Source organism: Doryrhamphus excisus, chromosome 19 (assembly GCF_030265055.1).
Source record: "Doryrhamphus excisus isolate RoL2022-K1 chromosome 19, RoL_Dexc_1.0, whole genome shotgun sequence".
Lineage (NCBI taxonomy): Eukaryota > Metazoa > Chordata > Actinopteri > Syngnathiformes > Syngnathidae > Doryrhamphus > Doryrhamphus excisus.
In genome coordinates, this window is record NC_080484.1 from 9,983,604 (window position 1) to 10,011,472 (window position 27,869).

General features: G+C 42.5%; 1 protein-coding gene across 1 annotated transcript; it reads left to right on the plus strand.

Annotated features, from left to right (window-relative positions):
* On the plus strand, positions 1-27,464 carry lpgat1 (lysophosphatidylglycerol acyltransferase 1). Its single transcript, XM_058057387.1, has 8 exons — positions 1-532; positions 960-1,212; positions 9,480-9,598; positions 9,792-9,887; positions 11,459-11,738; positions 16,331-16,457; positions 23,568-23,674; positions 25,571-27,464. The coding sequence occupies exons 2-8, from the start codon at positions 975-977 to the stop codon at positions 25,720-25,722; spliced, it is 1,119 nt and encodes a 372-aa protein (XP_057913370.1). The 5' UTR covers positions 1-532; positions 960-974; the 3' UTR covers positions 25,723-27,464.
* Positions 27,465-27,869: the final 405 nt, after the last annotated feature.

Sequence of the window (27,869 nt, forward strand, 5' to 3'; positions counted from 1 at the left end):
ATGCCGCTGAATCACGTCTTTAGGACAGATAACGGGTGCAGCCGAAACATCGCGGTTCATTCCTTTTAACAGCTGTACCTCTCCCCGCCTGGCGTCGCAGCGCTTGACGCATACGCCGTGCATGTCTTTCATTCCCGGGGGAGAAAAAGAACGAGAGAGAGAAACAATCTCCATAGCGATCTAACCTGACGACCATGATGGTGATGTTGCATCGGTGTGGAATTATCCCGGTGTCTCACTGCGATGGAGCCGACCGCGCTCAAGTGGAGCTAGCTAGCTAGCTAGCTGGTTAACGGTTCCCACCGGGATTCATCCACAGCCCCCCTGGATAACGTCGCCTAAATGGGTCTGATTGCAGTTTTAACGCCCGGGGGTTGTTGAAAATTAATCAACCATTTGGCAAAAAGGACTCACCATGTCTGCAAGGAAAAAGGCTTACTTATTACTGTAGGTTTGCTGCTCATCTGGCTGGAACATTTTAGCTTTTGCTACATCTTTAGTGATCCTTGGATGCGTCCGTGACAATAATAAGGTAAGTAGGCGTCAAGTCAAAATGAGGGTCTGACTATATCCTGGAAGTGCGGCTATAGCGCGTCGGAGCAGCCTCCGCGCTTACTTGTCACATTTGTAATATATTTTGAAATGATTTTTCCACCACACTTGGCTTGTTTCAGTTCATTCCCTCCTCCGGCTATGCTAGCTGAGCCCACTATGCTAGCTAGCATGTCATGAAGTCCTTTTATAGAGCAATATTTTCACGCATTACTGTGGCGCCAAGGCAGCTAGCTTCATATAGACAAATAATCGGCATACATCAACGAGAGATGCGTTTAAGTGTCGCACAGTGGCCTCGCTCTAAAGTGTTTGTGCAGTTTGCAAATGCACCACTATCAGCCGAGATTGACTCTACATGTTAACTTCCTGAACATGCACAGATTTGCACACATTCTTCTCTGCAGACGGTGTGGATCACGATGGCCCAGCTCATGGACGAGGCCAGCAAACTGAGCTGGATTCTTCTCAAGTCTGTGCTCCGTTTCGTGTTTATGTTCCTCAACAACTGTGTAGCCATCCCGTCCTACTGCCTGTACCTGCTCATTCTGCAGCCTCTGAGAATATGGCACAGCTCCACTTTCTGGCACCTTGAAGGAGTCATGTTTAAATGGCTGCTGGCCATGGTGTCGTCGTGGGGTTGGATCGCAGGTTACACAGGTAAGACGCTTTCTATTTAATGCCCACACGGTTGCACAACAATATGAGCCAGAGTTGTGTGTGCTTTTCGCCAAAAATAGTAATCACACACGTGTGTTGCAATGTTTGAGAAGCAAGAGACCTTCATTATTATTAGTCTTTGTTTTGCTATTTCCACAAGTGCACACATGTACAATGATGTCCGCTCAAGGGCACCAATGCTTCTTTCAATGCTCTTTCGTTTGAGTCCCCGGTAGCTGAGTTGCATTGAACCATAATACATATACAGTGGAACCATAAACAATATAGATTTTTCCCCTTAAATGGAATTAATGTAAACTGTCGCTATCCTCAAGCATCTGGTAGCCGTGTAATCAATGCTAAAAGTAACTGTTTAGCATTCAAAACTGTCATACACGGCACGGCGGTCTAGTGGTTAGCGCGCAGACCTCACAGCTAGGAGACCAGGGTTCAATTCCACCCTCGGCCATCTCTGTGTGGAGTTTGCATGTTCTCCCCGTTTCCTCCCACATTCCAAAAACATGCTAGGTTAATTGGCGACTCCAAATTGTCCATAGGTATGAATGTGAGTGTGAATGGTTGTTTGTCTATATGTGCCCTGTGATTGGCTGGCGACCAGTCCAGGGTGTACCCCGCCTCTCACCCGAAGACAGCTGGGATAGGCTCCAGCACCCCCCGCGACCCTCGTGAGGAAAAAGCGGTAGAAAATGAATGAATGAATGAACTGTCATACAGGAGGTTATCCATCATATAATTCATACATATAAGAGTATGAGACTTCACGCGTTCACTGACATGTAAAAAAAAAACAAACCCAAGTCAACAACTTCACAATAATACAGTGTGAGATCATGGCGTGTAACTCTATTACTGTTCCATACATAGCAGCACATGTATAGTAAATATCGCAACAATACAATGAAATGAACTCCTTATTCATTCACACAGTTGGTAGTGGTAATCTACATCTGTAGACACAGCTGGCACACCAGTGTCTGTATCCCTGGAGGCAAGGTGGGGGAAGTGTTTTCTTCGGGACACAACAACAGCAACTGGGTAGGCTGAGCGAGACACGAACCGCCAACCATCCGGTTTCTGGACGACCTGCCGCCATATTTAACCTCATGTTTGATTGTTGATGCATTTTGTCACTCTATACTGCCTTTATCGCCGCTCTTTATTGAGTCCAGGCACGTCTTGCAAGGCTTGTCATGCCAGTCACAGAAGAAAATAAAAACAAAAATGATGTGTATATGGCGGTGAAATTTAACCAAGATGCACCAGCATCAGTTATCAATGCATCGATAATCACAGTACTGCATGGCCATGTTGAGATATTATCTTAGCCATGTATTTCATATAATCCTATCGTGTCGCAAAATTCCCAGCCCGACTCTATACAGTGGAACCACAAAGATTGTTGCACATTTTTTTCCATTGGCAACAACGTCATTGAATTAACCTACTCCAGATTCAGGCTGTCGTCACCCTAAAACTCTCAGTAATTGTGCAGTCAGTTATAAGTAACTGTTAAACATTCATAGCTATAAAAAGATGTATGCCGCCATATAGAGTAATAGTCAGAGTACAAAGTACTAGTACACGGCAGCCTGGACCTGCCCGTATCGTTGCTGTGTTGCAATAAGATCTTTTCCAGCTCTATGGTGTTTTCCACAGGACTGCAATCTATTTGTGGGGATGCCATAGTCTAAGTTGCATAATTGACCATCAGGATGCGGGAATGTTTTTTTTTAATTCCACATCTTTTTAGCTCACAGCGCTGTCTTTTTGCAGATTAAATACACCGTCAGAAGTCACGTTAACCTTCAGGCAGGGGTGTTCAGACGTTTTACACCAAGGCAGGGGGGCACATGCTGAAAAATGAAAGGATGCAAGGGCCTTTTCGAGAAAGAAAAACTACATCTCAACTTTGTGATGTGGATCAAAGAGGTGATGATGCAATACTCCAATAAAAGAGAGCCAGTTTGGTGCAGTTTTAAGATGAAAAAATGGCCGCAAGACGGCAGAAGTGCATTTTATAAGAGCACAACGTGCATCTTTCCCATCTACATATGTACATGCTCCACAGCAACCAGGAAGTCAAAAGGCATTTTGCCAAGTTGTGCGAAGGAGGGGGAATTTTAATACATGCACACAGTTTCAAGTCGCAGTCACAGTTTTCGACTTGCAGTTTAGCCTAAAATTTTGTTTTCCTTCAACCGTCATGCCCCTTACTGGAAAAAGTATGGACACCCCCGCATTAGACTGATGTCCTGTGATACTGTGCCTGATGAGTTTAATATAGAAGCTAATCACATGCTCATTCTTACACTCCATCCGCTTCACCATTCAGTGAGCATGACGTGAGTCACAAAACACAGGAAAACCACTGGTATTAATTCTTACCCAAAACAAAGTAAATGAATCGCTGTGCAACACGAAAGGGGAGGGGGGTAAAAATCACAAGCTTCTGTCTGTATTGTTACTGGGTCGGATGTCTTGAAGTGATTGATTCATGCAGTCTGTGGTGTTTGGTTGCACGCGGGCTGTGAGAGAAAATGCTTACAAATTGCTAGGTGGCGTACATAGGGAGCAACAGGGTTTGCTGATTAATAATGCATGCTCGTCAGCCTATAGAACACCTGGTGCTGTGTTAAGCAGCATTTGCATTGCGGACAGAATTATGCTGTATTATGTTTTTAACACATTCATTGTCACATAAGTGTAAAAAGAAGTTAACTGTGCCTATGTGACACAGGTATAGTGTTTAGGGACGTTTGCCGAAGGCGGTCACCGTCGTGCATTGTCCATTTTTAATGCTTGAAACTGTCGTACAAATGGGAGGATTCTGGTGTTTTCCCCCAGTAGTCCCACCCTCTCTCTGCTGACTTCCAGCAATATTGTACTGAACAGCCACAACAGAGAAATTAGTCCTGCTTTCCTACACATGTCTGATTCTATGGTTATCATCACACTTTTCTCTCTGTGTACTACCCTTTTACTAGTATCTTCACATCAAGGCTGATGCATATATCTTGGACAGGTAGTGTTTTTCTATGTATGTTGCGTACCCTCTTGGCTAAATTGGGCCCCGCCATTTTTGTAGTCTCTTCGCTTGTTGACATCATTGTTCAAGATTGTGTTCATCGTCACTTTAGCCATACTCTGGATGCTGTATATATTATACTGAGCAGCCAAGACAGGTCGATGTTAGGGATGTTCCTATCCGGGTTTTATGCTGCCGATACCGATCCTGCTAATCCGTTATGACGTATCAGCCGATATCGATACCATGCTTTTTCCACTGATATCGGTCGATCCTGATCGGTGGCTTTTCGATCATAGCACTCCAAGTAGGTATGTATACTGCTTTCCCATGTCGGTATAAGTTCCTGGCTCTGCGGTTATCGTCACATTTTCCATTTTTACAATAACTGGTTCCTTAACTGGTGTTATTTAGCGTAACTAATTATTGTGCACACCAGTTATTTCCAAAACGCACAATATAAGTTTGAAGGACTCTCTCACATACATGAAAAAACACAGGCAGTTATTTTTGCAGGGCTGATTGCGTGTCCTAGAGTAAAATACACATTTGTGTATGAAAATATACACTATTAGGGCGAATGGGCATTGATGTCCTTAGGTTTAAATAGTGTCTGCAATGTCTAATGACTGTAAGGATGGTTGGTGTCTTTTGATGCACTCCAGTGTTGACTTGCATTGACACAAGGAGCAGCCACAGATGTAAACATTGCTCATCACACCCATCTGTCACAGAAGTGGATACGCTGGTTTTAGTCGGAAGAACTTTTCTCCACACTGTTTGGTCATGCTACGGAGTCGCTGCAGCTCAATCAACAAGTATCCGTGTGTGGCATCATCAAGGATCCAGCACCTGGCTGACGAAACATTTGCGTGTGAAAAGCGAGCACGGATGATCGCCATGGCACTCGTCATTTGTTAATGCCTCCGTGCAGTCATGCAACTCCCACACACCCACACGCGTGTTGCCAGTTACTTGGCTCACACCTATTCTCTGGATCGTGTGGGCATGTGCTTGATTGACGCCGTCCTCAATTATCCAGTCTTTGCTGCACCTGTTAGCGTTGGGACTGAATATTTCAACCACTTTATGTGGGCCCCCATTTGAATATGAATTGTAGAAATGTCTTGTATTTTTGTAGGCAAGGCAAGACTTGAGGCACTAAAATTGCCCTGAAAAGCTGACTTTTTTTTTTGTTTGAGTTCTGTGTGGCTCATACTAAACGTAGGGAGGAAGTAGACACATGCATCTTCCTGCTTTGGATGTAGTATCAGATGCAGGACGCCAACTGTGTCGCTGTCAACCATGAATTTTAATCCCTCACACCCAAAATTACGTGAATGCAGGATTCTACGACACACTTTCCTGTGTGAAATGCACAGGCAAATGAATGGTAGTCTTACAAGGTTTGAGTTAGATTTTCTTGTTTTGTCGCTGGGGGGGATAAATGGTGTCATTGCCTCAGTTTGTTTATCTTTCGTGGAATATCTCAGCCGTCTGAGGAGGCCTTTCCTAAATAACCTTAACCACTCACACTTTGTTGCAGGCCGGCTTACCTGTAATGATATTCAATTTCCATCTCCCAAGTTTTGAATATGAATGAGAATTCATCTCTCGTTTTTTTTTTCCTGCTTGTGTCACCACTCGGGTGATGAGATTAATTAGCCTCTGACCGAATTCTCATCTGCCGAGCGTGCAGGTGGGTTTAACTGACCACCGGTGCTGGATTAGACAACGTGCCTGCAGCGCGGTTGTCACCCTGCTATGCTAACTGTGTCATCTCTCAAAGACAATTTCCCTAATGTATTCCATCTGACAGATGACCCATCTCTGTGATATCATTAATACTTGTCTGCGGCGACAACGGGAAGCGGCAGAGCATGCTTCCTTGTGAAATGACATCGCCTTCGGGATGTATACACACGCGCATAGCCTCACGGCAAGTGTCACAGATGTGTCATTTTCCCCTCAAGTGGGATCTCAATTTCATCTTCTTGCAAGGATTGTTCTTGGGCACACAAGGTGAACTCTCCATCCCATTTTACACATGACTTTTATAGCTGGGAATTTTTGGAAATGACGTGATGAGATAATGCAATGATGTCTCTGCAGGCTGTTGATACTTGTCTGTTGGCCGCTGCTGCTTGGTCATTGGTTAAGCAAATATGGCAGCACAGTTGCTGTTTTGTCTTAAATGGCTTAGTTTTTCTGATTATATCTACTATATTGTAATACGAGTGTAAAGGTGACTATGTGTTATTTCATGTCTAGAGGGTTCTAATAATGTTAAAAACCCTATTTGGAATACAGTAAACAGCTTTTCCATGCTCTAAATCCAAGAATATTGAATTTCTAAATAAGGAATCCTGCTTTCCTGGGTGGGTCTGGAACCAATTAACTGTGATAAGCGCTCATGATCCTGCAACATTATGGATTCTTAGAAAAGTCACCAAAAGTCTGTCACCATTTTAGAAATACCTAATACCATACAACATATGTTTATGTCGTTATACATCACAGCCTCCTTCTTCATTGTTATTAGTGCGTCTCGTTCCGACTGATGCATTTAATGTGGCTTTGTTTTTGTGGTTTCCTTCTGTATTACTTGGAATTGGCAAAAATAACCGCCCCAAACCAAGGCGAGACTATTCAAATATTAGAAATAATTACGTGAGGTTAATATGTGTATTCACCTTTTAAAATTAAAACAGCCTTACAAATGGCTGTGTAAACACTATACTATACACAATACTATAATACTGTACATTTAAGTATTTTTTACTGACAACCCTGCTCCATATATAGGCCACTGCCATTGTGTGCACTTGTTTGTTCATTCATTTTCTACCTCTTATCCTCACGATGGTCGTGAGGGGTGCTGGAGCCTAGCCTAGCTGTCTTCCGGCGAGAGGCGGGGTACACCCTGGACTGGTCGCCAGCCAATCACAGGGCACATATAGACAAACAACCATTCACACTCACATTCATAACCTAGCATGTTCTTGGAATGTGGGAGGAAGCCGGAGTACCCGGAGAAAACCCACGCATACACTGGGAGAACATGCAAACTCCACACAGAGATGGCCGAGGGTGGAATCGAACTCGGGTCTCCTAGCTGTGTGTCCTGCGCACTAACCACTAGTCCCCTTTGCACTTGTGCTCTTCATTAAATGTGAGTTTTGTTGCCTCTTTAAAGAAGAGCTGCTAGTAATTCAAGCTTCACCTTCCCCTCCTCGGCCACTCCAACATTTGCATCACACACAACTTTGGGGCTGACCCACACATGACTGAGGGGATTCCCTCCCTTTCCTGCACATGATTGTTGAAGCTCGGCTGAATCCTTTCACCCCTCGGGCTTCTAGCGTATCTCCATAGTTCTCAGTTAATATGCCGAGCTGTTGGAGTGTGTGCTTTAAATTGCAAATGTCTCCGCGTGTTCTCCGGGAGGACTATTGTTTGCGACGCTCGTCAGACATGAGCCACGTTTCCCCTTTTGCTGCCGCTCCTGTGTATCCTGTCAGCAATCACACACAGGTGATTGTAAAGTAGCTCTGAATAGATGGATGCTTGACAATGTAAATTAGGAACGAGGGGGGGGACAAAGGCCACTTCAGATTTGCTAATACATGCTTTTCATTGTCATGTTGAAAGCCTTCTGTCTGTCACGAGGGAATACGTGGAAGTTAATAATGGTTGAGGATTGTTTTCTTGGAAGCCAGGGCCTTGTTGGTGATTGCATGCAGTGGAGGCTAATTGTACTGTATTATTATTTTTTTTTACCACGCCAACAACTAACGGTTCTTGTTTACTCACCAGAGAGGGAAGTCTTAATAATGGATTGTTTGACATGCAGCTACACACAACCTTCCTCCCTGTTTCAGTTCATGAAGCAGCTAATCAAATCTGCAGACACAAAGCCTTATTGGTTTAATTGCTTTAACTTTGTTATCGGCCCCCACTGAACTATCACTCATTTTCTATTGAATTAAGAAAGGCTACTGAAATATGTACGGTACTCCCTGTTTTGGTCATATGGACTCTTCATGTTGGATACGCCTACTCTGCCGGAGCAGGAGCCGAGCGTGAATTGGATGGCTTGTGTCGGAGGGCTGATGTCAGAAATTTTAGATGCAGGCCAGTACATTCAGATATAATCCTTCCTTTGTCACTGTCCCAGACCCGACCGCAATAAGGGAATTCCCACAAAGTAAGATATGCTATTCATAAATGGAATATTTTTATTATTAGAACATAGAAAACCGGCTTGTGGCTTTCTAAATATGATTTGTGTCATTATTAGAGCCCTCTAGATATGAAATAACACCCCTATAGTCACCTCAACACTCATTTTATCCATTATAGTAGATATAGTCAGAGAGAATAAGCCATTTAATACAAATAAGACGCATGCCCATTTCAATAAATGTGTTCCAGGTGTGGAGGACACAAAGTAGAAAGAACAGGACTGTAGTAGTAGACGCCGGGGCGTTTAGTTTTAGCTAGAGTATGGCCACAATGATGCTGACTAATTATACATTCATCCATTTTATATGTCGCTTGTCTTCACCAGGGTTGTGGGGAATGCTGGAGCCTATCCCAGCTGACTTTGGGCAGGAAGTGGGGTCGCAAGCTAATGGCAGGGCCTATCATACATAGACAAACAACTATTCACACTTGCATCCATACCTATGGGTATTAATTTAGTGTCTCCATTGAACCTAACATGCATGTTGTTTTTTTTTTGGATGTGGGTGGGCACCGGCATACCCGGAGAAAACCCACGCAGGCACGGATACGAAAACAAAGGTTACACTGTATTTATTCGACTCTGTTACATCAGGGTCAAGGGCTGGGCGCACGCGATCACGTCGCTTGTAGCTTCCCATGCTGACGAGCCAGCATGGAGACTTGTTTGTTTGTAGTGTGCGAGGGGGAGTTGCTTGCTTGATATTTTCAGATTAAAACAAAAGTAATTATCCCGGACTTTCCACAATGGCATCAAAGACGCTGCCAATCAAGTCTGATGTGGTAAAAACACACTGTCACAGACACACAAAAACCCAGCTGTTAACTGTACTGATGGTGACTCAGTATTCATTATGTAATTTTTTGTTGTTGTTTTATACATCAGTAAATGAGAATAGCATTCGCTTGCTCTTTAAGACTGTAACACTGATATAGACTTTGTATATGACTTCTATACATCTTGATTGCTTTGCAGTAACGGAGTGGGGTGATGATGTGCGGCCCATCTCTGAAGAGGAAGCCATGGTCATCGTCAACCATCAATCCACGGGAGATGTGTGCACGCTCATGATGTGCCTGCAAGACAAGGGCACGGTAAGAAGAGTGATGCCTTACCTGTATGTGACCTTTTTAAAGGGGGTACCCTCGGTTTTTGGACAAGTTTTGACTTCCCGGTTGTGCCAGGCGTCTGTTTGAGGCACCAAATTCATTTATTCGAGACGTCGGAAGTGGCGTTGCTTCTTCTTCCAGAGCCAGTGTGTAATTAATTTCTTCTCTTTATTGTCAGGTGGTACGAAAAATGATGTGGTTGATGGACCATGTGTTCAAATACACAAACTTTGGCCTAGTGTCCCTCATCCATGGGGACTTTTTCATCAGACAGGTAAGATATCAGAATTGTCACTCCTTCTTACCCACATGTACTTTTTCAATATGCTGAAGGCTAATTAATAAAACACATGCAAATGCCCCCCTGGGCCGCACTTTGGACGCCACTGCCATAGTCCATAAGGCCAGTACGGGACTCCTTTTTAACCTCCCGGCTGTGTTGACTTTGTTTTTTATCACACTCCACAAAAGTGCAATGACTACCCATCTGCTTCTCCCAGCTGGAACGCTTATACGCGTTGTAGGCTTCTGAGGGCCACGGCGTCCTCTGTGAAGGTCAGCGACTGTGGACAGTAGTGTGTAGAGTCAGAGGGCCGCTCAGCCCTGCTGGGTCAGACTAGCCCTTTTGTTGTGGGAGGCCGCTGGAACAGAGCAGTCTTATACATAGTGAGGCGTCTAAACTGGATATCACACGCCATATTATATGAATTCTATGAATGCGATGCATGTTTTAAGGGCTAATCGATTCATTGTTGGGGATTTGACTGTTATGCACCAGCTTGGGTATTTTATTTTATGTACTCAGTGGTCACAGAAATTATTCACAGTGCACTGTGCCAAGACTGAAACACCCTGCACTCTTGAGTAGGCTTGGTCATTTCTGTGACCCCAGCCCGCCCCGACATTCCACTGTGTGCATTGTTGACATCCTTCCCCAAAATACCTCCCAGGCAAGCATCTGCTGTCCATGGGGCCTCGCAGACATGTCTCGCCACCATGTGCAGCAAAGCACGGCATGCTTCAATGACTGCAGCACATACACTCGCTCGTCGGACACCGTCCTATTTTAACCACATTAGTGTGGTGTTCATGCATATCACATACACCGGCTATGACATGACAGTCTCGTTAAAATGGCAATAATGCAAACTGTGGCAAACTAATTATAGATATCAGTTTGCTGGGTCTTGAATTTCCTGTATGGAGTGAACAGGTACACCACTTTTTTGATAGACACATTTATATTTCTAGATGCATTTGTACCAACAGGACCTGCATGCCCCCAAACAAGGCAGTGGAACCCCCCCCCCCCCCCCCCCTTGCATGATTAGTGTGTCATGCCAGCACACTATATAGTGAACCTAGCCTAGCGGCAACCATGTATGCTGATGCATTTAAATTGGCTCTTGACCAACTGAACTTAACTGAAAATCAATCCCTCCTCTCCTCATACAGCGACTGCTAATGTCATCATACCATTTCTCACATCCATTTGTAGCGACATTATTGCTGATCGGTGTGCCATTCGGCAGTACTGCCCGTACTAGCTTCTCATTTGGTGTTGGCTCCCTCATACGCGGACACAAAACAGTTTGAGGGTGCGTACACACCAGCTCCCTTTTCTGGTTGAATCAAACTCAAATGAACAGATACTCACCCTGGACTTTGGTCTTCCTGCCAGTTATTAATGATAACTGCCACATTGCATAATAGAAATAACCAGAATGCCTGGAAGTAAGCAAAAATCGATACAGTTGTGTCATATAATGAATGACACTGCCACTCCCACCATTTCTTAATGATACAACAGCCATTGAAAATGCCCTTTTCTGTTCCCTTTTTTAGGGTAAAGCTCACAGAGACAAGCAGCTGGTCTACCTGAAGGATCATTTAGACAAATACTACCACAGCCGTGACAGGAAGTGGATAGTGCTGTTTCCCGAGGGAGGCTTCCTGCGCAAGCGGAGGGAAACCAGCCAAACGTTTGCCAAAAAGAACTCGCTACCCCACCTGACCCACGTCACGCTGCCACGTCTTGGTGCCACCCACGTCATCCTGAAAACACTGTCAGCGCAGCATGAGAACGGCAGCGTGGGCAACGAGAGCGGGACCCCGAACCAAACAGGTAACAAACACCAAACATGTAAATTAAAAGTAATGATTTTTCTCGTGTAAAAGCATTAGGCGGTTCTATCAGTCCTCTGTTGTAAATGAGGCAAAATGACACATACAGAGGTGCTACAAATTGCATCAAGGTCTCCGAAAACCCCTGCGGCGATTTTTCTGTCAAGGCACCGGCCCCCAAAAATAGGCCGCAAGCTTTAACGATACCTCTGCAATTAACCACATTTGAGAGTTCATTTGTCTTGGTTAGGGTTGTGTTTTTCACTGCATAAATCATGTTGTGATTATAGCCTTGTATTATATGAACATAATTTGTCAACATTTTCAATTACGGCAAACTGCTGCGCTTATTAAGTCATGAAAAACGATGTCTTTGCTTCTCAACTTTTGGCCTTCGAAGTGTTCATGCCACTGTTCCAAACGACGCTTCATGAGTGATAAGCAATCAGAAGCTGCTGTGTTCTTGCAGGAGGGCGCATGCGTGTGAGGCAATTAACGCTCCTGCAAATAGGTTCATGACATTCCGCTGATTGACAGGTGGCGGCAGTAATCCCAGCAGCGGAAGAAATGTGCCTGAAAAGGCTGTGGAGAAAACGACAGGAGAGCACAAAAAGCAATACATGGCTCATGTTTATTTATAATAATCACCATTTTCTTTAAAAAAAAAAAGTCTCTTCATTTGTTTTGATAAGTAACCCAATTTGGCTTTTTTTTTGCCTATAACAAGTAATGAAAATAGAAAAAGTCTGAGGAAAAACTCACCCATTTACGTATTTATGCATGTGTGTTATTGTTTCACTCACAATGTCATAATATAGCGAGGATCGGGGTGCTCAAGTACGCCTTTAATCCCGACTTCACTGACCACGAGCAGGGGCTAGTCAATTTTTATGTTATATCTAATGACTTCTTATCGTCCCATGGGAGATTCTCATATGACTCTGCTTCAAATGTGCAATGAGTTTGGTTGTATTAAACTTTCCCCGGTTCTGTGCAGCCATGGGATCCTTGTGCATGACAAGTTTTGCACTCAGCTGAACGTCTTTCGCATTAGGACACATAGATGTTCTGTTATTATTGTTGACTTATTGAACGGAATGCTTTGCACTTTCATTCCCAGTCATTAGATTTTGCCTCTTTGCCGTCACTAGTTCACCTTAAAAAAAAAAAAAAAAAAAAAAAGTGCTCCCTGAGCGGAAGTCTGACGATTTATGACACATGGAAACTCAACCTCTGACAACTGCTCTGACTTTAACTTTTTATAATTATCAAACACTGGCTTAAAGAAGTTGGTTCAAATTGCAACATTAACATACAAATGCAAAAACACTCCCTAGTAGCCTCTTCTGGTTTGGCTTCAGAATCCATTAGAAGGGTCATCCGGTGGTGTTCTAGTTGTTGAAAACGTGTCTCAGGAACTCTGCACAGCTGCATGCCCTGCACTCCCCAGTGCTTGCGGACTAACACTGTCCGTTCATCCCTCTTTAGGAAGCGAGCGTGTCAAAACAAAGCAGAATTGCTGTTTAATTGGCTGTATGTGCTGTGTAAGCGCGTGTTCTCATTTGAGCTGCTTTTCCTCTTCTGGCTTTGTCCTTCCTCTTGAGTCTAGCTAATGGCATTAAAACCTAGGGCATGAAAAAAAGCAACACATACCCCAATGAATACTGTGTCCCTATGTCCTCTGTGTGCGTGTGTGTGTGCCGTCTCACCCTGACCCTCCCTGATGCTCTGCAGAGGTGCCCACAGTTTTGCTGACTCACTCGGAGACAAATGGGCCACTTGCAGAAAATAGGATTTGATGTAAATATGCGTGCTGCTGTGTAGCAGCCATTCAAGTGTCTCATGGGCTTAATGCATTGTGCAGATGGACATTGATAAGTTTTGTGTTGTTGAGAGACTTTGCACAAAGTTCATAGTTTCATAGGGAGGACTGTATGACTCGGTGGTAATGTGGCCCCGACCAATCAGATCTGCTTCTGGTGTCTTCTTGTTTGGCTTTCTACGGTATAACAGAGTGATTCAGAGCAAGGTACCTTCCACTGCATATGTTTCCCTCCCAATGTTTGCTGAAGGACACACCTTTGTCATTTATTACAGTAGTGTTTGTCACCGTAGCAACGTCTTGGCTCGTAGCCTTGTGCTTTGGCCAGCTGCTCACACGAGCCCGTGCACGGCTGCCTTCTCACACACTTGGACCGACATGCGGATCCAATTACCCACGCTGCGATGACTGTGGCCATTCCCATCAATACCAAGGATACCCGTCAAGTCACTTTATCTCTTGTAGAAATGAGCCAGCGAGAATACGCCTTGGTTTTTTTTGGCTTGCCTTGTTTATTCATCGGTTGTACTCACAGGCGTGGTTTCTTTCCCTGGCAACCTCACACATGGAGTAGGTGGGCTTTGGTCCAGCCCGAGACGCTGCAGTTCAAGTATTTTCCTTATGGGACATCATGGAAATGGAATTCATCCGTTCCTGGGTCATAAAACCTTTATTAACTGCACAGGCAATGTTTTCTCATTTTTAAATGGGATACTTCATGCAGCGACCAGACTCTATAATAAAAACTGCTCAATAGCTTATCTTATCATACAAGTGGAAAAAGTAGGAACCTCAATCATTCATTTATTCATTCATTTTCTACCGCTTTTTCCTCACGAGGGTCGCGGGGGTGCTGGAGCCTATCCCAGGTGTCTTCGGGCGAGAGGCGGGGTACACCCTGGACTGGTCGCCAGCCAATCACAGGGCACATGGAACCTCAATCAATGCATTCCAAATAAAATTTCCATAGGAAACACACAGATTGAGATACAGACATGTAAATAATATTGCTACAATAATGCCCCCATAGTTTCAAACTTGGCATTAAGAGTGGACAATTACATGCTCACTTGAACTTTCTGTTATGTGTGTCTTTTAAACGGCTCCCCCAGCAAATCCAGTTATACCAGATACTACCACCGTACTTGGCTACGACCTCTCCCTTGAAATCTTTATCAAAGTTCTGGCACTTGGAAACAAAACAAACAAACACACACATACACAGTAAAGATGATGAAATGATTCCCTGGCTGGAATCTGTCCATAGTGTCCCAGCTCTCAAAAGAACTACTATCCATTCTTCATAGAGTTTTAGTCACCAACGCTTGGATGCTTTGTTTGGGCAATATTTGGCTATATGATTACCAAGACCGCTGCACGGCGGTCGAGTGGTTAGAGCGCAGACCTCACAGCTAGGAGACTAGGGTATTTCACCCTCGGCCATCTCTGTGTGGAGTTTGCATGTTCTCCCCGTGCATGCATGGGTTTTATCCGGGTGTTCCGGTTTCCTCCCACATTCCAAAAACATGCTAGGTTAATTGGTGACTCCAAATTGTCCATAGGTATGAATGTGAGTGTGAATGGTTGTTTGTCTATATGTGCCCTGTGATTGGCTGGCGACCAATCCAGGTTGTACCCTGCCTCTCGCCTGAAGACAGCTGGGATAGGCTCCAGCACCCCCCGCAACCCTCGTGAGGATAATAATAAGTAATTACCAAGACAGTGTATGAAATCCAAGACATATTTTTTTCAGTAATTTTCAGCGAAAAACAAATGTGAAACCTATGAAAAACAGGATGTACAAAGATGAATGTTCCACTTTAGTCGTCCCTCGCACATTGCGGTTTGTAGTATTCTGGTCTCTAGGCGTCAGTAATGTTGCATTGATGTCACATTACATGACCATAACACTGCATGGAGTCAGCCATGGCATGTCCGACATGATGGAGTGTAAAAAAGTTCTCTCTCCTTTCATGTGGAAGTGGTAACTTTTTGACTTCTTTGTCCTTCCTCCCCACTCTGTTTGAAACACGTTGGTATAGAATAAATGAATTGGAGGCTATTGGTACTAGTGAGCTTGGTAGCATGCTATATTTAAAGCAATGGCCGTCTCTTGTGGCCCTGCAATGATCCCGTAGGCTCTGCATTACCTTTCAACAATGTGTTGTAAACAAATAATAACATGAGTGTAAAATAACTGTAGGGGTGTTACTTCTTGTCTAAAGAGCTCTAATAATGGTAAAAATCATATTTAGAAAGACAAACAGATTTTCTATGCTCTATGATAATTTCATTTATTAATATTAAATCCAACTTTGTGGGAATTCACTTAGCATGGTCGGGTTACCAATTAAATGTGATAACCATAAAACAAAATTTATTACGGAAAGAGTGGCATCACAAAAGTGCTCCATGCATAATTTTTGTTTTTTTTTTAGCATGGACAGTCACACAAGTGCAAATGGACCGTGAATATGCAAATGCCTGCATTTGCAGGAGTGTAGGAGTGTTTGTGTTTGATTCCCACTGTACATATCCAGTGGTAAGACAGCTCTGCAACATGTCCGGAATTACTTGGCTTTATCCGTGACAGCAGAGGGGAAACCCTGCTACCTCTGCCAAAAGTCAACGCTCAAAGGAACAATACCACAACAGCGGACCTGTCTTAGTGTGTCCTTTTATTGGCACTCACCGGTACAACACATTGACTAGGAAATGACAGCGATAACATTTTTAGTTCATTTCAGTGTTTGTGTTTCTCTTGCTTGCAGCCAAAAAGCGTAAAGGCCTGCAGTGGGTGATAGATGTGACCATAGCTTATCCCAAAGCACGGCCCATGGACATCCAGACGTGGATTTTTGGATACAGGCCGCCAACCGTCACACATGTTCACTACAGGTAAGGTCTCCATATTAGCTCTCAAATCTCGTTTTGTGTTTTCAAGGAGAAAAAAAAAGTGGGATCAAAAAGTCATTTATTTTAAGAAGTCATTCAAAACAAAAAATCTACATCATGCAAACGGGAATATCACAGTGCACTTCAGAGCTTTTACCTCCATAAAAGTGCTTCAAACATCTACCTTCCTTCAAATAAACGCATTCAATTGAGTGGAAAAAAGAGACTCTGTTCTTCATGTGTCTCTTATATGGAAGGGGAACTTAAAAGTTCACCCACTGATAACACAAGATTACAGAAAGAAGTTCCCACCGGTTTACTTTCACACTTAGTCAGAAATTTAAAAAGATCTGAACTATCATTGTTATTTGTATTTATACAAGTTTGCTCTCCAGCCTTATCCTCGGCCGTTTTCTGTCCCTCTCCTGGTCCTTCAAATATACCATTGGTTCGCGAGCACCCAAGGAAAGACTTTTGCAGCCCTTTAGTGCTGTTGTTAATAATATGACCACTCCTGACGGTGAAAATGTCCTCGTTGTCCTCAAGGTCTCCTTCAGTAATAATCCATTCACTTAAGGACGTGATGAAGGTGCCTCTGGATTAGCTTTATTGCAGGACCCTATTCAAGATAAATGTATTTTACAGTGTGGTGCATTATAGGGGATGCATTTGGGGGTCAAGGAGCAGGAGTAGTCTTCAGGTAGAAGCCATGTTGACCCTCAGGATGCTGCGAACACTTCAGTGTGCTGCATGTAATTGGACATAGTGAAAGATGATTTATGGACCTTGGCTGGCTGGTCTATCTCAGGAGGGTTCCCCCCCCACCAACCTGGACTAAAGCTAAAGACTCATTAAGTCTGTAATTAGAAGGGCAGAGGTTCCACAAGTCCCACCCCCCCGTCCCTGAGACGCTCTAATTAGCCATGGAAACAATCAACTTCCGTTGCGTGGTCAGCAGCACGAGTAGAGAGGTTCCCAAGCAAGCCAAAAGACACACAGCTGTGCAGGCCGTTTAAGCCACATAGACGGCGCCGATCATAAACAATTTACAGCCATGCTGGTACAGGTGCAGAGATGACAAGAGGATTAATCTGCCTGCTGATCAAACGCGGGGGAGTGAATTGTATGATGCAGCCACGCTTGCACAAAGCCGTACAGTTCAGCTGTGCTCGCGATGGGATATTTTGGAAGCGAAAACCCCAATCTTTTTTTTTTTTACTTTTTTTAACAAATAGAGCCATCACAGGGGCTCTATTTGGGCTCACTTATTTAAAATAAGGTACGATGGGAATAAAATGCATTCGGTATTTTCTCATGTAGTGGCTGTGAGCGTTTATCGATTCAACTACACGTTTGGGGGGGGGTCTATGTTTTTTTCTTCCACACATAAGCAATGATCCTCGCTTAAATAATGTATATTCCAATACATATCAGGAGAAACTGGAGTTTAAAACTAAGTGAAACTAGGAAGGCTGACAGCAACATAAACATTGCTACATGACCACCAATCAGTCTGCAACAGGGGTGTCCAAAGGGCACCCCGGGGGCAGTTTATGACCAGTGACTGCTTTTTTTTTTTTTTTTTTAATTGCCCCTCAGCACATTCCAAAAATATAATTAACTTATTCAAACCCAACCATTTTTCAAAAGCTGTCCCTCTTAGGTACCAGCTATTTTTGATGATTTTGACAGATTTTTCAAGGCACACACAATATTGTTTTCCAGCATTGTGTTGTTTCAGTAAAATATCAGCTGAAAAGTGAGGATAAAGCCTTTTTGTGAAAAGATACTGTACATTTCAAGCATCATTTTGATGTAAATTTAGCCATATATGTATGTTTAGCCAAGGGCTGTACAGCGGACAAGTGGTTAGCGCGCAGGCCTCACAGCTAGGAGAGTTCAATTCCACCCTTGGCCATTTCTGTGTGGAGTTTGCATGTTCTCCCCATGCAAGCATGGGTTTTCTCCGGGTACTCCGGTTTCCTCCCACATTCCAAAAACATGCTAGGTTAATTGGCGACTCCATATTGTCCATAGGTATGAATGTGAGTGTGAATGGTTGTTTGTCTATATGTGCCTTGTGATTGGCTGGCGACCAGTCCAGGGTTTACCCCGCCTCTCGCACGAAGACAGCTGGGATAGGCTCCAGCACCCCCCGTGACCCTCGTGAGGATAAGCGGTAGAAAATGAATGAATGAATGTTTAGCCAAAATGTGGCATCGTTGTTTAGACAACAGAAACAACAACAAAAAATGTTTCACATTAACCACAAATTCCATGAACTGTTTACAGTTGTCACATTTGCAACTGAACTGTCTGTGTGCATGTGTTATAATTTCCCTTCAATGCGTAAACTCCTTCGCGCAACACATTGAGATGCCTTTTCACTTCCTGGTAGCTGCAGAGCATGTATTTCAATAGGAAAGATGCAGGCTGAGCCCTTTTATAAAATGCATTTGAAATATAAAACATTTCTATTGTGGAGTTTCATCATCACCTATTATTAACATGTAAAAGACCTGTAAAAACGATGGAATAAGGGAGTAAGAATTAAGATGGTCAAGTTCTAGTATTAAGTGAAAAAGTAGCATAAATTACCTGATTACCTTGGGCAAAAATATCACAGTTTGATGATATTATAATTACAGCTCTGAAATGTATTGTTGTGAAATATAAAGGAATTTATTTTGACCCACTCGTCTTTGCAGAATTGTTGCACACACAAGGACGAGTCTTATTTATGTCTTAAATGAGGTCGTAAACAGGTTTTCTATGCTCTATGAAAATATTTGATTTACAAGCAAGGGATCCATCCTACCTGGTGGAAATTCACTTATCACGGCCTATAAATTGTGACCAACAAGGGATTGCTGTATAGCTAAAAATCAAGTCGAGTAAAGCATATGCTCCAGTGTGACTCATGTTTTTATATTTCAGAAGTGTGCAGTATCGGAGCACTTTTTTGCAGCGGCATTGCTGTTATCAGAGAAAGATGCAGGAAAGACCTCAGTCACTGTCAGTTATGAGTGCTTTCGCTCTGCCAAGTAAATCACCCACTTGCTGTGGGGGCTCCTTATTTTTATGCATCCGAGCATGTGGGTTTGAACACATTTAGCGTGGCATTAAACTGGTTTGGTCTTTCCATCATAAACATGCACTCAGTGGGCAGAACGTTGTTCTTCCTCGCCATCCCCGCATTTTCATGGTGCCCCTTATCACTTTATTGCATCAGTGTTCTGGGCGCTTCTTCCTGTGTCTTTTGTCTTACAGATCATAACGTGGCGTTTCCTTTTGACACAGGCATGACATTAGTGTTTGTGACAACATTACTGTCGTATTAAACCAAAATTGTATAGATCCAGTTAGTGGAAAATGAAAGGATGCAAAGGCCACTTTGATATTTTGTAAACACATGTAGCTTTGCTAAGACGTGATATACATATATAGTTGAAGAAAAAAAACTACATCTCAGCTTTGTGATATAGATGAAAAAGCCTATTACTTCATAAATGCCTTCATATTCCCCAGCCTAGTTTTCTAAACATTTTGTTTTGTTTGGTTCTGTTTATTTTACTTTTTTTTAACATATATATTTTTATATTTTTTTAAATTAAGTATTGTTATTAATTATTATTATTATATTAATATTAATTAAAATTGTTTTTTCCTTCTAACAAGTTTATTCTTGTACAATTCTAATATTTTATTGTATTTATTATAATATATTTTTTATATTATTACTAAAATTATTTTCCTATTTTCATAAAATTACAGATTTTTTCCATTTCTGCTGCTGTATTTTTAAATTTCCAATTTAGTCAATTTTCTTCTCATAATCAGGACTTTATTCCCATAATATTTTGACTTTATTCTCCTAACATTGTAGCTTTTTCCGCAACCTAATTTTCCAAAAATTACAACTTTTTTTGTTGTTGTTTGTTTCTCATATTACTTTTTTTTTTAATTGCTCACAATATTATATTTCTTGTAGAATTACTTTATCCATTTTTATTGTGTTTTTTAATGTTTTCTTGTTAAATTCTATTTTTCAAATGTGCTGTCGGCCAAGGAAAAAACAGCCCTGGTCCGCAAATGTCCCCTGGGCCACAATTTGGACACCTCAGGTATAATGGACCAAAAATGATGTTGTGTAATGTCATCATCCAGCCGTAGTTGTGGTGTTCCGAGGGCCCACCTGCTCCAATCTGTTTTTATATGAAAGCTTTTTGTCTGCTATGAGATTACAACAGTACTACAGTAGTCTCTAAACAGGCAGATGAACATTGTGTAATAGATGAATCTGTCCTCCTTACTTTTTTTTTTTAATCCCTATACCACCATTTTCTTGTTTCTACCACCAGTCAGGAGTGGTGTCACGCCCTCTTGCTGTATTTTTTCAGTTTCACAGATCCAAAGCCCCCTGAATGGCATCTTCAGCTAGGTAGGTGTACACAATCAGAGCAAGGGCACCGGTAGTTGTTGAAGAATGTTTAACGCTGCTTTTCTGTAAGCTGCTTTTGGAAATAGCTGCTGCAAGGTGACATAATTTATTGAGACCTCTTGCCGGGTCATCACATGGGTGCTTTAAAGCTGCTCACCTGGCTGGTTGAATTGTTGAGCATATACTAATTCATCCATAAACACATCTTAGAACCAATAAACATTTAATATAGCAAATACCATAAAGGGGGTAAAAATTGGATTTTAACCAGGGCGGATGTTAACCAAGGTAACACTGTCACTTCTTGACATGTACATGTATTGGTTTACAAAATATCAAAGTGGCCCTTTTCATCCTACATTTTTCAACATCAACGTTTGTACAGCCCTGTCTTAGGGTAAACTCATTTCCACAACACCCCCCCCCCCCCAAATTGTCAATCTTTTTGATTCAGCTCATCTTATCATTTATCTGTCCTTAACCTTTAACCCCGCTGACAGCTCAGCCACTATCAACTGTCCGTACCGTGGAGTTCATGACCACCTGTGACAATGACTTTATAGCGCTTACTCGTGTGACCTGTGTACTGAGAGCAAGGTTGACGCCCCCACCTTAGGTAGTCATTAACTTCCAGCCTAACACAACAGTCACATGCTGGTCACATTGACCAAGTGTCATAGAAATACGGTATATACACAGAGAAGGGACGACACGGGCAAACAAAAATGAATTTAAATTTATTTAAAGACAAACCCAAGTGCCTCTGCTACTAGCAACCGAACACAGTTTTTATGAAGGATATTTTTTTAGCAATGCATAGTAACTTAACAGATATTGTAATAATGCTCTTGTAAGTTTTTGGTTTCTTAACTTTAGAAGAAATGAAAGAAAACAATGTGTTGTAAACAAAGAAAAATACAAGTGTAAAAGTGACTATAGGGGTGTTGTATCATGTCTATGGGGCTCTAATAATGGTAGAAAAATATTCCACTCATGAATATTGAATTCTTGGTTCGCTGGGGTATGCTGGAGCCTATCCCAGTGCTAGGCTGAGTACACCCTGGACCGGTCGGGGGTCTGGAACCAATTAACTGCAATAAACAAGGGACTCACATTCTATTATCAACTAAAGTACCGATGGAAAAATTTGGGAAAATATTTTTTAAAACGAAATAGACCAAAAAAAAATAGATTACTAATAGATTACATTAAAAATAGATATCATATTTCTATGCTGGTCATTGCTCACCATTATCTTAAAATTAGCTTCTTTGTTTGCTCATTTTGAGTCATCCATTGGGTCCCTGTGACTTTCACTGGTGTGTGTGTGACAGGAAAAAAAGCTCGACTGGCTCAACGCAAAGCGGTTAGGTGCCCCCTGCTGGTTTGCATCTAAAGAATCTCTCATTTGATGCTAGATTTAATACGAATCAGACACTTTTTGAGGGAGAAACACTCTTATGTCTTATATCTGGGTCAGTACACTGTTTATTTTTTTCTGATAGCTTCAGGCTATCTAGTCCAGTGTCAATGCAGCCTTCTGGCAATAAAAAAAAAAAGTCTTCAGCATCAATATGTTTGCCATTTTGTTCATCTACATCTGTCATGTCCATTGTTCCTGATCATTTCCTGGAACATAAGACAGCCTTGAGCCAGAGAGGAAGCAGTTTGAAGAGTAAATGGAGCAATTATCAAGCACCCTCATTGTCTTCTTACTCCCCGATTGCAGCTCTGCTTAACATTCTGCATGCAAGAGGCTTTAAGTGGATTGGTGGTCCACCGAAAACAATATCTAACGTTATAATTTTAGAGTAGTAGGAGGTCTAAGAGGTAAAGAAGTAAAGGCTGCTCACATGGTGGCTTTATCTTAAGAAGAAAAACATATAGGGGAGCAGGACAGGCCACTTTTTGCTTATCTTCCTGTTCACCTTTTGTGACATTGTACCCTCCATCAACACTTTTTCTCTCCATTTTTCCACTATAGAGACTTAAGACTCCCCTGAGTTCTTAATAATGATTACCCACGCAGGCCAAATTGAATTGGCCTCCTTGTCCAGTTGGGAAAGGATGCAATCTCTTAAGAAAAAAAGAATGTTAGGATTGACTCCCTGGGTTTGTAATATTTTGGTTATACAGGGCCAAAATATTACACAAATGGAGGATGGATGCCTCGTGGGATACACTGTGGTGGTCTACATGCAGGCCTGCACTTCTCGGCTCGACTCAGCAATCATGACCTTATCTCAGCAGGGCGCAATAAACCTACTCAGCAGTACAAAGACACACAAAGACATGACATTACTGTTCCCCTGCTGTAAATGCTTTAACTAGTCAATACATATTAACCCAGATCAATACTGTATCGCTCATTGCCTTCCTCTTCACAGATGTCCTTTTACAATAGCGGCTGACGTTTAAATGCTGGGGAATATTCAACTAAGTGCAGAGGAAATGCTCCTCAGATGGGGAGGAGTCTGTAACCTCTATTTGAAGGTGACCAGTCGCAAAGCAGCTCACCGAGGCCCCCTTGTGGCTACAAATAAGCCAAGCCTCCTGAAACTGAAACTGAAACAGCCTTGGGTAGTTTTTAATAGAAATAGATTGAACTCAAAATTCTGTTTGCTGACCTTTTTTTTGTGTTTGTGTTTTGCGTTTCTCTCTGTGTGTGCCAGGATGTACCCGATTAAAGAGGTTCCTGTAGAGGAGGAAGCGCTGACGGACTGGCTGTATCAGAGGTTTGTGGAGAAAGAGGAGTTGCTGGCCCACTTCTACGAAACAGGTCTGTCACCCCTTTTTTGCGGTTTGAGCTTATGTGTCATGTATGTACGTTGAATTGTGCAAAATCTAATGAGACCCAATCTGGTTTGGATTGAGGGGTAATTTGCTGAAATAACAACCTCCACTCAAATAGATACCACGCCTTGAATAAAATATATTTAAATTTAAAATATATCTAATAAGACTGTGTCATGTACTGATGAGTTGTATACAATACGTATGTAATATTTTCATTCTTTCATTCATTCATTCATTTTCTACCGCTTTTCCTCACGAGGGTCGCGGGGGTGCTGGAGCCTATCCCAGCTGTCCTTGGGCGAGAGGCGGGGTACACCCTGGACTGGTCGCCAGCCAATCACAGGGCACATATAGACAAACAACCATTCACACTCACATTCATACCTATGGACAATTTGGAGTCACCAATTAACCTAGCATGTTTTTGGAATGTCCTCGTAAAATAATTAATTCCCGAAAAGTGTTGAGTCATGACTTAACATTGTTGACAGTCATACCAGTATAAAACTAAACCATTACTCACCATCAACAGAGGCTTGCTTTTTTCTGCTATAGCTAATAACTGTGTTCTGTCCCGTGGGAGTTTTCTTTGTGATGCCTGTTTGTATGAGCAATCACGTTTGTCGTATTTGACTTCCTCAGTTCTGTGCCACCACGAGAAACTTGTGCATGACAAGTTTTACACTCAGCTGCAATATCTTTTTGCTGCCACACGGCTGACATCGCTTCTGCTCCTTGCTACTTTGTTAGAATGCTAGGAAACACCGTTGTTGGGATCACATGGGCTCTGTCCATTCATTTGTATCAGAGATTTGAGGTGCAGCCCTTCGGTCTCGGGCTGATACTGACACGTGGGGGCATGATACTGGGCCTGATACCAGACAAACCATGTGATGATTTTATTATCACATACTATTTAATCATGAGCTTATTATCACCAAAAGACCATTTTGTTTCCAGAAAATGTTCAGTTTATTACATGTATTATAACTAAACAGTGTAAACACAATAATTGCAAAAATATTTCAACAATAATATTTTATCAACAGTCTTATCTTATCAATGTCTGACAATTAAAGTTACATTAATCAAGTTTGGGTTTTTTGGTGACTGGAGAAGCACTAGGAATATTTACAATTACAGTGACATTTCCTGTCACATGCGCAGAGTTTAGAAAGTTAAGCCCAGGAGCCCACTTCATGACCTGGGCTCGTGCGCTGTTCTCTGATTGGTTGTTCCACGGGCACGATACCAGAGCAGCGCGCTCTGAGTGGACAGCTACGGGGGCTGATACTGGACATGGTTAAACTCTATATTTTATCAGTATCACTGCCCTGGGCTTTGACACAGTATCATTTCGGCCTTTTCCTGTATCATTCATGGGCGGTTTCTAGGGTACAGGGCCAATTAATACTGTAGTATGTGATAACATCCAATATCCAATATATCCAATATCGTAGGGGTGTCACTTTGTGTGTATACTGCTGGCCCCGCCTCCGCCCACCATGACAAAAGAGACTGTGTAACTGACACATGGGAACAAACGTTCCAAAGTGCTGAAACCAATGCACAGAGTGAACTCTCATTTTGCCCGTTTGGAGGCTAGAGACGAGGAAAACATATACACATGCGCGTGGCAGTACATGAAATCATTTATTAAGTGACACCCCTACAATATTGAATCAGGTCCTCCCTAAAAATAAGTGAAGGACTTAATTTAAAAGGACACCTGTTGTGTTAGCATCTTGAATGCTAGTTAAACTGAAGTCATGCATAAAAGAGGCTTAAACAGCGAAGTGCACCATTTTACTTGAAATGAATAGCGCTAATCCCCACCAGATGCGTTGACTCACACTCTCGTCCCTCCTCCCGTCCACAGGAGCGTTCCCGCCTCAGGATGGACAGAAGCGAGCGTTCTCCCGGCAAATGACCCTGGACCCCGTGTGGCTGTGCGTCATCCAGTCCTTTGCGTTCGTCTCCGGCTACGTGTGGTACAGCGTCCTGCAGCACCTCTACTGCTGTGTGTTTTGAGTACGCCGACGAGGCGAGCAGGAAGCGCCTCGGGATCAGATCAGCCCCTATCCCCCAAACCCTTCCCCTTTCGCGATGGATGAATGTACATTTGCGGCAAGACTTAAAGCCTGACGGAGAGAAAAAGAAAAGAAAGAAACACATATATGAATTACAGCCCTCACACATCACAGCTGTCATGTTGATGTTTACACATACACACAGTCATACATTTAAAGACTAGAGGCTCAGGACTCCTCCAGACAATTCCGTCGTTGTTTAATGTGTGTGTGTCTGACTACAAGACAGTAGTCCACCCTTAGTCCGCCCTGTTTCATGACGCCCACTGGACTTCTCTCGGCGGACGATAGACGCTGTGCTCCCCCTCCCTTGGCCCACATTGCACTAAGGATCCAAACTGCTCCCTATCCCAGGATATATTCCTGAACGGTAGCTGCCTAGAAGAGTATATGATTTGACGACGACAGCCAGCACATTTTTTTCTTTTTTTTTTTTTTTTTTTTTTTGTCGTCGTTTTTGAGCTGATGTGTGGCGATGATGTTTACACAGGCAGCCTTGCTCGACAGCGTCAAACTGGAAGGGATGAACGAGATGAGACAATATGGATATGCAGTGTGCTCACATACACGCTTGCACACAAACGTGCAGACTGAGAGCCCCCCACCCCCAGCATAGTTTTACACTGATTTAAGCCATATATGTTGTCCACAAACACAAGGGACCATATTTAGCATTGGAAAAAATAAGGCAATTGGGTTTAAGAAGTGTTGGTATCAGTGTGTGGGAGCAGCCCCCCCCTTTCTTTTTATTATTCCACCCGTTTTCCACTCCCTGATTTAATATGCTTCATGTGATGTTACTGTGTACAAATTTTATTTGAAATGACACAAATCCTCTGTACATAACATGCCTCGTAATGGAAGCAACATTTCTCAATGTCTGTGAATAACCCTGCCTCTCCACCTTTTTTTTCTCCCCCCCAACCCCCCCCCCCCCCCCCTCCCAGACGATTATTTCTCTAAGTACGGTGTTGTTGTCTTTTTCTGTTCCTGAACAGGAAGTTTTTACTACACAGCCACGAGAGCCAGTGTGAACCTTCAGTTGTTCTAAGCCTTAGCCGATATACTAGAAGACCACATTCCCATATCATGCAGTTATCCTGGTATTCCCAGTGTCCAAATCCTAAGAGTTAGGATGAATGGTTCAAAAGTGGTCGAGCTGAAGACAAGGGGGTCAAACTTCTGCTGTTTTATTTTGTTTGGGTTGACTTTTTATTTGGAAAATCATAATTATTATTATTAGAAGTTCAGCAGTGGTTATTATTCTTATGAAAGAAATGCCTTTTTTCAAATGAATTATTGTGGTTGCTGGCCTCCATTCTGTGTCACTGTCGGGAGAAACTGTGTGAAATACCAAAAAAAAAGGACAAAAGGAAAAAAAAGAATCGCTACCTAACTTAGCTGGTAAAAACATTTTTGAAATGTTAAGTGTGTCATTAACTGGCCCTTTTCAGATGTTTTTTTTTTTAAACAGTGTGTTTCCAAAGAAGGGAGGGAAGGGATGTTTTCCTAGATGTGGTTTTAGGAAATAAACACAATAGGAATTAAAACAAATGATCTAGAACTGTCTGTAATTTTCCCATTTTGTACTTCTCCTTTAAATTCCTAGTTACACAGCCATTTTACAACACAAAAAACTTGTGCTGGAATAAAACATCAAATATCCTAAACTCCTTGATTTGGTTGTCATTCATACTTTTTTTTTTACTTCTAACACAGTGAAAGGGAGTATTAGCGACTTGCACCTTTCGCACTTTGAAGGGGACGTATTATGCTAATTTTCGGCCCTTTGTATTGAGTTGTGGACGCCTATAGAGCATCTACACACGATAACCTGCACAGAAAGCTTTCTAGATCTTCCAGAATCTGCACTTTTTCCAAAAACGGTCTGTCATAGCAAAGGCATTTTACTTTTCCTGAGAATATTTCTTCATATAGATTGCAATTTATTGGGTTAGGGCATGCATTGCAGCAGTGGCCACTGTTTGATGAAATACGAAACCATTTTTCTTGCATCATTCTTGCTCTACTTATTGCTACTTTCTGATATTTCAACATTCCATCTGTCAACGTGATTCAGAATTGCTG